This window comes from Apaloderma vittatum, unplaced genomic scaffold, assembly GCF_000703405.1.
Source record: "Apaloderma vittatum isolate BGI_N311 unplaced genomic scaffold, ASM70340v1 scaffold1951, whole genome shotgun sequence".
Lineage (NCBI taxonomy): Eukaryota > Metazoa > Chordata > Aves > Trogoniformes > Trogonidae > Apaloderma > Apaloderma vittatum.
In genome coordinates, this window is record NW_009697210.1 from 63,070 (window position 1) to 73,288 (window position 10,219).

A 10,219-nucleotide genomic window follows, 5' to 3' on the forward strand; every position below is an offset into this window, starting at 1 on the left:
AGCACAGCACAACAGACGAGGGCATTGTTTCCAGCCCATAAGCACAGTAATTACTCTGTGTGCCTACATACTTCCAAGTGCACGATTCTGAAGTCAGAATAAGGATTTCAGATGGCCAAAAAGCCCTTCCCACGGAGCATGCGGAGCTAGCATTTGTATTTGGTATGAAGTAATTCCACCAGGATTAGAGCAAAGAAGTTTTTATTTAGAAATAGAATACCATCATTGATTAATTCACTTCCGGAACACTTAATTAACTTAAGGACTTAAACAGAAAATAATGGTTTGGGGTCCCACTTGTTGGACCAATGCTATGAAATCACTATCACCTTTATTCAGCAAAGGGTTTATCCTTTTTTATTGTATGTTATTTATTATCATAACACATTTTAACACAAATACTTTTTTGTCATTAAAAGATTCAGCCATTTACTAACACCTGCTGTTTCAGTTTTTCCTCAATGATTTGCCAAACACTATTTTTCTAAATACATGTGTGCATAGTGTGTGTTTACAGCTCCATATAAAAAAGGAACAGTCTAACTACACACCTCGCCTTCCCTCTCAAGACCTTACCTTGTCAACCATGAGGAAATTTTCTATTTTTTCCCCATCATTACAAGTAACATCTCCAACTTCTCTAACGGCTTGAGGTAAAAGCTCCTTGACTTCTTGGGCTATTATTCCTGTTCACAAGATAACAAAAACTGAAGTCAGGAAACACAGTGGCATACCATTGACCATAGTTGTGTGCTTTGAGTTGTCTAACCTAAAAGCTACAGGCCAAACATGATCTAGAATTTCTCTGTGGTAGGAAATTCTAGGATTTCATTCTTTTTTCCTTTTCTTTTTTTTCTCCCCCGGAGAAAAGAAACAGAAACCTGTGGATTTCTCATTTCTCTGCAATAACAGTACTGTTTGTGGTCATGTACTTCATTCTCATTAAATCTCTGGGAAAAATAGCCTCCTATCTTTAAAACTTGAAACAGAAGCTGAAAAATTCCCATAATACTTAATTTTGGCATTTTTATATCAGAAGATAAACACAGCGAACTGTGCAATTGTGGTATCCTAAGAAATGAGGATGAAATAGCCGGGTGTTAAGAGGCATTATAGCACAAGGGACAACAGTGGAAGTTAATGAAAAATAAGAATAGAGCTGATTGATTACCGGTTTCGTGGTTATTTTTTATTCCCATAACAGATGCAAATTCAGGCTTATAGTTATACTCCACCAGCCTCATTTGTGTTATTCTTCTCAACTGCTCATTTGTATCAACCTAGTTGGACAAATACCAAGATTCATATGTTGAAACATTAAGAATATCATGGCATCTAGGACACTGCACAGATAGGAAGAAGCCTGACATAGCCGCTTGGCCAAGCTTCACATCAAAAAATAAGGACAACTTTCCTGTTCCCTATTAGCAGAGCACTATTTATTTGTGTTTGCTTGTGTTTATTTATATTTGTCTGTATTTATATTTGTGTTGGTATTTGTATTTGCATTTGTATTTGTATTTGTATTTGTATTTGTATTTGTATTTGTATTGCCAGTTTCCTCTTCAGTCTAACAACTCCCATTTACACAGATATCTCCGGCTTCTGTGGTCAGCTTCTTCCAAATTCCATAGGCGATGGCCTTACAGAGAACAAGAGTACACCCCATTTCCTTAGGCCAGGATTTCAGCACACCCGGGATAAAGAAGCCACTTCACGTGTCAGAACAATGATCCACACATGAGCTGCGGTGCAGACATAAATGCCCTAAATACTCCATGGCGCTTACCTCCCGGATATTCTGTTTTGCTCGGCTGTCAGATGGATGCATGACTCTGCCCATAACTTTCGCGTTTCCGCAGACAACCAGTGCTTCGTCTGGTGCATCTGTGTTAATTCCTACTCGACCATGATAGACTATTGTCTCTGGAACATGTCCTCGCTGCCACAGTACATCACTGTCATTCTCAAACTGCCCTGGGTTAGACGCCTGGAAGAAAAAATTACTTTTAAAGATATAGTATAGCATAAAGGTACTATTCCTTAACCTTTAGAAATTCAAGGAAAATATTTAAATTGTGTTCAAGAGATTTTCTAACACACCAATAGAAAAAAACAAAGTGGAGTCGCTTCTAAGTGTTTCTGCTAACACAGCATTGGCCTCATTGCTTTTCCCCTTGGATTAGACTTTATCATCATCTTAAGCTAAACTGTCAATGTCCAAAGCTTTTCAAATTTTAACTTTAACATTATGCCAGATAACCACTGAAGCTGGAAATCAGCAAAGAGTAAACAAGGCAGAGATAAAACATGTGTGGTTCATAAAATCCTCTGTAATGCTCTAAATTAACTCATATCACAAATCTCACACCAAGGAAACTGAGTGTTTCAAAGAACACCAACAAAACATGGGAGTGCATATAATTAGAAAAAGCATTTGATTGCAATAATTAATTCTGTTACTTTTTTATTTTTCACTTCGAATGCAGGCTTTTAAATTTGACTATGAAACAAAAGTACTACAAAAAGTTTGAACTCATTTAAAGAAGCGAGGCTTTCACAAGTCTTTGCCGGCTGTGATGCCTGGTGCTGTGTGCTCACCACTGTTTGTCACAATTAGAGCATGATCTGATATGCCTGATAACCATTCCTCAGCTGGTAGTTTTGTTAGGTTATATTCGAGTGTATAAAGGGCCAGATCATGGGTTACTTTCTCTTGCGGTGAATTTGCACAGCTTTGCCACTTTAAGGTAATCAGTGGCTGGGGCGCCGCACCCCGCCTCTGTCAGACATCTGGAAAATAGCTTTTCTTTTTCTTTTTTTCTCCAGCTTTCCTGTTGACATGCACTCCATAATACAGCCTCTTATTTTGCTTTCCTGCCATCTTTTTCTTTGTCTGGAATAGTGGTCAGGTTTGCAAAATCTCACTCCCTGGATTCCTATTAAAAATCTCTCCTCATTGAAATTTCAAGAGAATCTAACATTCAGAATGGTAGAAAGATGTAAATTTCTAAATCTTACATAAAATATATATCTTATAAGGGAACAACAATCCCAAGGATGAGGCAAACGTGAAAATTCAATGGCTTTCCCAAATTGGTAAAGAGATTATATTTCTAGCACTGCTGGATGCATAAAGAAAAATTCTGATGAAAGCAGTACTTTAGGAATTAATGTACAAAAAAGGAAAAGAACTAAATACGCAGGAGCGATACAAGCACAATACTCAGAGTCCTGAAATAAAAAAGCCACAGCAACGGCCAGGATGATAACAATTCTCAGCAGGACAGGAAACTACTGAACTCCAAACATGAGTTTCAAAGCCATTTCACAGATCCACCTAGTAAGGAGTGCTCAGCCCTGCTGGCCTCCAAAAACCTGAGTGGAACTGCAGAAGGAGGGTTTGTGACACAAGAGGACACAAAGTTATGGCCCAAACAAAAAAAAGAGCCTGAACTGAAACCATCTGAAAGCCCTCATCTTCCTTTGGCAGCCCTTGTGCAACATCACACAAGCTGGAGGCTTGCACTTTCACTCTCTCTAAACCTGAATGCTAAACCAGGCTGTAATCATAAGCCTGGGCAGTTAACATGCTGCCAGAAAGAACCCAAACGATGGCCTACAAAGACTGGTGTCAGGACTAAAAGCTGTTGACAGCCTTCACCTTTTTTTGGACTCTCTTCCCAGCCGGACTCTTACACTAGAGCTCTTGGCCATATTTGACTCTCAACCACGATGCTAAGCCTATTCCCCGCCATAAGTCAAGGACTAGTAGGACTCCATGTGAATAAGAAGCAGCTCCATGATCAGTCTCCAAGAAAAAGCTCACCACATTTCAGCCTTCCGGAGGCCCTCACCATCCTTTTCAGGCCCACCACATGGCACCTACGCATTTCCTGTCTTTCTAAGCCCTTAACACAATCTTCACATTAGAAATTACCATAACCCTAGATTATGCCCAGTTCAAACATTAACCCCCAGCTATTGTCACATGGAAAAGTGGCCAGGCCTGAAAGCTTTTGGTGACTTCCCCGTTCCCTTGGCAGTCCCCTTGCAAGCCCACTTGTGCCAGGGCTCTGTGCTTTCTCTCTCCTCACCCTACCACTCCATAGCTTCTGTTACAACAGAGCTCTGGGGCTTTTCTCTCTTCCAAGCCTAACTCTAACTGTAGGCTAAAGCTGAGTACTAAAAGGAAATGTTCATGTGGATCAGGGGACTGAAAAGTAATGGTCATAAGGAAGCAGAACAATTCTTCCCTTTCTGTGTTGAATCCTGTACTACAACCACCAAATTAAGAGCTGAAACACTACTCTGGAAATGCACTGAGAAGGGGCAGATATGGGTCTTACAATCATAGAATCATAGAATGTTAGGAGTTGGAAGGGACCTCTAGAGATCATCTAGTCCAATCCCCCCTGCCAGAGCAAGATCACCTAGAGCATCAGGAATACATCCTGGTGGGTTTTGAAAGTCTCCAGAGAAGGAGACTCCACAACCTCTCCCGGGCAGCCTGTGCCAGTGCTTGGTCATCCTGACAGTAAAGAAGCTTTCCCTCATGTTGAGGTGGAACTTCCTATGTTCTAGCTTATATCCATTATTCCTTGTCCTATTGCTGGGCAGCACTGTGAAGAGACTGACCTCTTCCTCTTGACCTCCACCCCTCAGATATTTACATACATTAATAAGATCCCCTCTCAGCCTTTCTTTTCAAGACTAAAGAGCCTCAGTCCTCTCAGTCTCTCTTCACGGGAGAGATGTTAATCATCCTCGTAGCTCTCCGTTGGACTCTCTCCAGTAGGTCCCTGTCTTTCTCGAACTGGGGAGCCCAAAACTGGACACAGTATTCCAGGTGTGGTCTCACCAGGGCAGAGTAGAGGGGGAGGAGAACCTCCCCAGACCTGCTGGACACACTTTTCTTAATGCACCCCAGGATCCCATTGGCTGTCTTGGCCACACGGGCACATTGCTGTCCCAGGGACAACTCACTGTCCACTAGGACTCCAAGGTCTTTCTCCACGGGGCTGCTTTCCAGCAGGACATCCCCTAATCTGTACTGGTGCCTGGTGTTATTCCTCCCCAGATGCAGGACTCTACACTTGTCCTTATTGAACTTCATAAGGTTCACCTTCACCCAGCTCTCCAGCCTGTCTCGATCTCATCAGATAGCAGCACAGCCTTCCTGTGTGTCAGCCTTGCCCTCCAGTTTCATATCATCAGAGAACTTGCTGAGGGTACACTCTATCCCCTCATCCAGGTCCTTGATGAAGATATTGAACAAACCAGAACTCAGTACTGATCCCGAACACCACTGGCCACAGGCCTCCAACTTGGCTCTGTGCTGCTGATCACAACCCTCTGAACTCTGTTGTTGAGTTACAACAATCCACCTCATAGTCCAATCATCTATCCCACATTTCTTAAGTTTTCCTACGAGGATGTTATGGGAGACAGTATCGAAAGCCTTACTGAAGTCGAGGTATATGACATCCACTGCTCTCCCTTCATCAACCCATTTGGTCATGCCTTCACAGAAGGGTATCAGATTAGTCAAGCAGGATTTTCCCTTGGTAAATCCATGTTGGCTACTCCTGATAACCTTCTTTTCTTCCATTTTGTTAGAGATGGCCTTTGGAATGAGCTGCTCCATCACCTTTCAAGGGATGAAGGTGAGGCTGACTGGTGTGTAGTTGCCAGGGTCTTCCTTCTTGTCTTTTTTGAAGACTGGAGTAACATTGGCTTTCTTCCAGTCCTCGGGCACCTTTCCCGTTCTTCTAGTGGAGAGGGGCTCAGCCAAGATGTCAGCCAGCTCTCTCACCACACGTGGATGCACCTCATCAGAGCCCATGGATTTGTGCATTTTCAGTTTCTCTAAGAGATCTCTAATCCAATTCTCACTGACAAGTGGAGAGTCTTCCTTGCTCCAGTTTTGCTCCCTTACTTCCAGTGACTGGGATTCCTAAGGGCTGGTCTTAGCAGTAAAGACTGGGACAAAGAAGACATTCAGCAATTCTGTCATCTCTGCATCCTCTGTTATCATATCTCCCACCTCCTTTAGGAGTGGACCCGCTTTTTCCCTACTCTTTCTTTTCTCATGGAGCTATCCGAAGTTCTTGTTTTCTTCCACCTCCCTAGCCAGACTAAGTTCCAAAAGAGTCTGGGCCTTTCTTACTAGAGTTGCTTGACCTTCTTTCCTTGAATTATTTTTTGGTTCTCATCCTCCTTTGAAAATGAAGCATCTAGCCAACGAAAGCATTTGCCAAATTCCTGACAAGTGCAGGAAATCGTTTCACCTTAAATTAAAAACAATCTGGAAAAATCAAAATATGTTGCATTGGAATTCCCAGCAAGGTTTGGTTTTAAAATTTTCTATAGCTCTACTTTTAAGGTTTTTAAATCCTGACAATTAAGAATTAACAACATACTCATACAATATGCAACTGTAATATTTTTTCCTCAATATTTTTGAATCAGTGGGACTTTTTATGCCCAAGAATCACTACCACACATCCTCCCATGAATATCAAAACAGTAGCTACTTTTCACGTGAAAGCAATATAAATTTCTACCTACCCTCACAATGATCTTTTCAGAGACGTTTGCAGACAGTAGGTAGAATTGGTCCTGAGAGAAAGCGTAGAGTCCAACTACCAGCATGAAGTATCTAATTTGAAATCAATGTAATTGTGACAATAATTAATGTCTTCTCATAGAAAAAATACAACTGCTTACAGAATAAATACAACTGCTATTATTGATATATAAAAAGATAGCCAGAATGTTTTTTAAATGCTTTTATGCTAGGAAAGAAACATTATTTCCTTTACTCTCAAGTAATATGCTATTTAATCCCCACAATCATTGAAGATGAACAAAGATGAGAGTAGTTTTGACAAATCTAATTTGTTTTTTGGCTTCCTGATTTCATCAGCCATCATTCTGGCTATGACTCCCCGAAACAATCTCTAACCACAAGGATAAGATATTTTCTTATATTCTCATATTATTCTGACTCTAGAAGAGAGGCCTTTAAGCAGATACCAAATATCGCAGAATTTGAAATAAAACCACAGATTTGGCAACGCTGAGATTCATCACAAACATTAGCTACATCCTAAAGCAGAACTTCTTTTCCACTTCACACACACAGATCAGCTACAGTACAGCGATACCTCTGGTCAGGATTGGGTTTCCCTTTTTTTCTCATGTTATTTGCTGTTGTTTCACTGAAATGTAACCTCCCCAGTGTTACTTTAGTTATCTGGTCCCCTGGCAGATCAACTCTAAAATAGAGAAAGAAAAAAGATCAGGGAAATAAGCATCTGGAGATCTACCTGACTTAAGCCAGATTTTGTCACACCCATTAAAACAGTTCGGAGAAAAACTGACAAATGAAGAAAACAGAGGAACCCCAGTAAAAAGACAGTAACCCTGGTTTATGAAAACACATTGAAAACACATTAGAAACACAGTGATTATGTCAAGGAGATAAACAAGATAAAGCACCAGCAGTGGGAAACTGTTCCTAGTACCAGGATTCTTGTTTGTACATAGTCTTGAACATAATAAAACCATATATGTTCCATATGATGGGTATTTGGTCCTTGCCAAGATTAACATTGCTTCCTATCAGATCTTAATTTCCACTTTAAACCAAATAAATTTTACTGTTTATCCTTTTTTTCATTGGTACCTAATTTGTACATCTGGAAGTCTAAAATATATACCTTTATCTCCAATGCACAGGCATACTGCTTCTGTAAGTGATAAATAATATAAAGACTTTGCATGGAGAAAACCAGTCCACAGAACAGTTTCCCATACAACAATTTGCACACACAGAATCTATTTGTCAGTGTGCAGGAGGAAGAAAGATGCCATGACAGAGGTAATTTAGTGAAAATCAAGCTCTTCTCCCAAGCTCAAGGTTCATTTTCACAGATTATATACTGCAGCCTTCATCCCAGCACTGTCCTGTCAAACTTGACACTGTCTTATTCTTTTTCCATTTTAAGGCTTATTTAATTATTTATAGAGAACAGAACAGCTCCAACAGAAGACACTTATGCCACAAGAACAAATATGGATTCTGCCTGTGAGTTAAGATGCAGAAGAATGGCAGAGAGTTCCAAGGAGATGTTGAACATGTGTGTTTCTGGCAGAGGCACTCCCCCTCAAAAGCACTGCAAATACACCTCCTGCCCATGTAGAACAGGAACATTACTGACATTTTTGAAGATGGGAAATGCATCTGCCATAAAACACCACACAACATAGTTGCTAGCTGAATACAAATATTTTGGGATAGGCATACGTAACACAACTGTAAAGCTGCTGAATATTTTCCTTAATGAAGTGAGAACAGGTTTATATTACTGCTGTGATTCTCTGTGCACACCCAGAACAGAATCTGGATAAAGATCAGAAAACCAGCTTCGGCCTAATCTAAGTTTCCAAGACACAACTAGTTCACATTTAAGACCAATCGCATATTGAAATAAAATTAAATAAATTTCTCAAAATTCTTACTTAACGGGTTTGAAAGTTTTTTTGCTTCGATCTGACTGAGACTGCTCAATAGCAATTGTTTGATTTGGAGCTTCCACCTACAACAGAAAGAGAATTTTTAGAAATGACAAGGATATTAAATTTTCAAACACACAAAATTGGAAAGAGAAATTAATAGGCACATTGTGTCTGAAGCTCTGAAAATTTCTCTACCTTTCTGGAAGGGTACCAAGCAGCACTTTGCTTCAATAACATTCACTAATTTCTTCTGCATTAGAATGCATTAAGAAAAACTGGTAGTAATTGCCTTGCGAAGCAGCTACATGGATTTTTCTTGAATCACTGAATTTTGGCAGTAAGTTAAAAAATTGGTAAAATTGTACAGAAAGGTTAAAATTTCTTACTGCTTCTGTATATGCAAGCTTGTAGACCCATGGGTAGGAAAAAATTGGTTCTTAAATTGAAAATGGAAAGCCTGTCAAGAAGAAATGGGGAAATTTTGTTGGGTTTCTACATGCAAATTGTCCAGGAGAAATAGACTTGAATTCTTTGTCTTTGTTTTATGAATTGTGTTTCTCAAAACACCATTTTGACCAATAGGTAGACTGGCCACCCGCACATCAGCTGATGCCCCCTGCACTGCCCACAAAGGGAATAAAATTTCAGCCAAAGAGAGAGTAGTCAGTAAAATTACAACAAATGGGCAAACATGACGTCTTTCAGCATGAATCAGCACAGGCACGCATAAAACACCACTTTTCTTGCAAATGAGTTCCACATAGAAGTCACTGGAAGCTTAAAAATACTTTTCTTTTGTCAGTTCTTGATGAAAAATGACTAACAAAAGGGTTCATTTCAATTATTTACCTCATTCTATGGGACAATTACATAATAACTTGTTAAAAGTAATAACCACAAAGAGGAGAAATACTTGCCTTTATTCCAAAAGCTTTCAAGTAAAATTTTTCTATTGGTTTGCCGCCCAGCTGAGTTTTGACATATTTTGGATGTCCAGTAATTCTAATATGGACTGTGATTTGGAAATGATTCTTCTTCTGGCATACAAAGGCATCATCTGTTGTTGAGTAATTAAATCCTTTATCTGTGACAATGTGATATCCTACAGCAGGTCTACAAAAACAAGAAGAATAGCAACTTTAGGCACAAGCCTATTTGAGTGACATCTTGAGTTCTTGGGTTTTATGTGGTGTGAAAATCCATCTGACAAAATGGGAGGCAAAATGCATCTTTACAATCAGCAGCTCTACCAATATTTTCTTCTTGGCTTCTTGGAGGTGTAAAAATGAAAATGCATGTAGAAGATACTACAGTTCTAATCTGACACACAAAATGCTTGCAAACCAGAGGTGGAGAAGCTTACATAACCCTCACTCACAAATCTGCTCACTTAAAAGCACAACCAAAGCTTTTAGCATATTCAAGCATTTACTGTAACATTGCTACAAGAAACAGCTGAATGAATGCTGCAGACAACAAGGTGCTAATGAGCCAGCAAGACTGCCCAGTTTGTTCCTGAATTCCCACACCGAGTGCTTCTGCAGAAGCTGCTGGGATTCAAATAGGCTTTACTTGAGCCAGAAGAAAAGCTATCAATGGTGACCCTTCTGGTCAGATGACTATAAAATTCTCCTTTATAATGTTGTCCATCCTACCCCAACTTATTCAAAGGGGTAATTTGTCACCCAGAGGGAAA

General features: G+C 40.0%; 1 protein-coding gene across 1 annotated transcript in view; it reads right to left on the reverse strand.

The window, feature by feature from the left end:
* MYRFL (myelin regulatory factor-like) overlaps nt 1-10,070 on the reverse strand; it is a gene marked incomplete at its 5' end in the record, with an annotated part of 28,111 nt that extends 18,041 nt beyond the window's left edge. Inside the window, 8 exons of the mRNA XM_009877518.1 lie at nt 577-686; nt 1,172-1,280; nt 1,790-1,990; nt 6,571-6,661; nt 7,170-7,280; nt 8,527-8,603; nt 9,441-9,636; nt 9,977-10,070. Of these exons, the coding sequence (XP_009875820.1) occupies nt 577-686; nt 1,172-1,280; nt 1,790-1,990; nt 6,571-6,661; nt 7,170-7,280; nt 8,527-8,603; nt 9,441-9,636; nt 9,977-10,070 (989 nt within the window). The remainder of the gene's footprint in view (nt 1-576; nt 687-1,171; nt 1,281-1,789; nt 1,991-6,570; nt 6,662-7,169; nt 7,281-8,526; nt 8,604-9,440; nt 9,637-9,976) is intronic.
* Between the last annotated feature and the right edge of the window lie 149 nt (nt 10,071-10,219).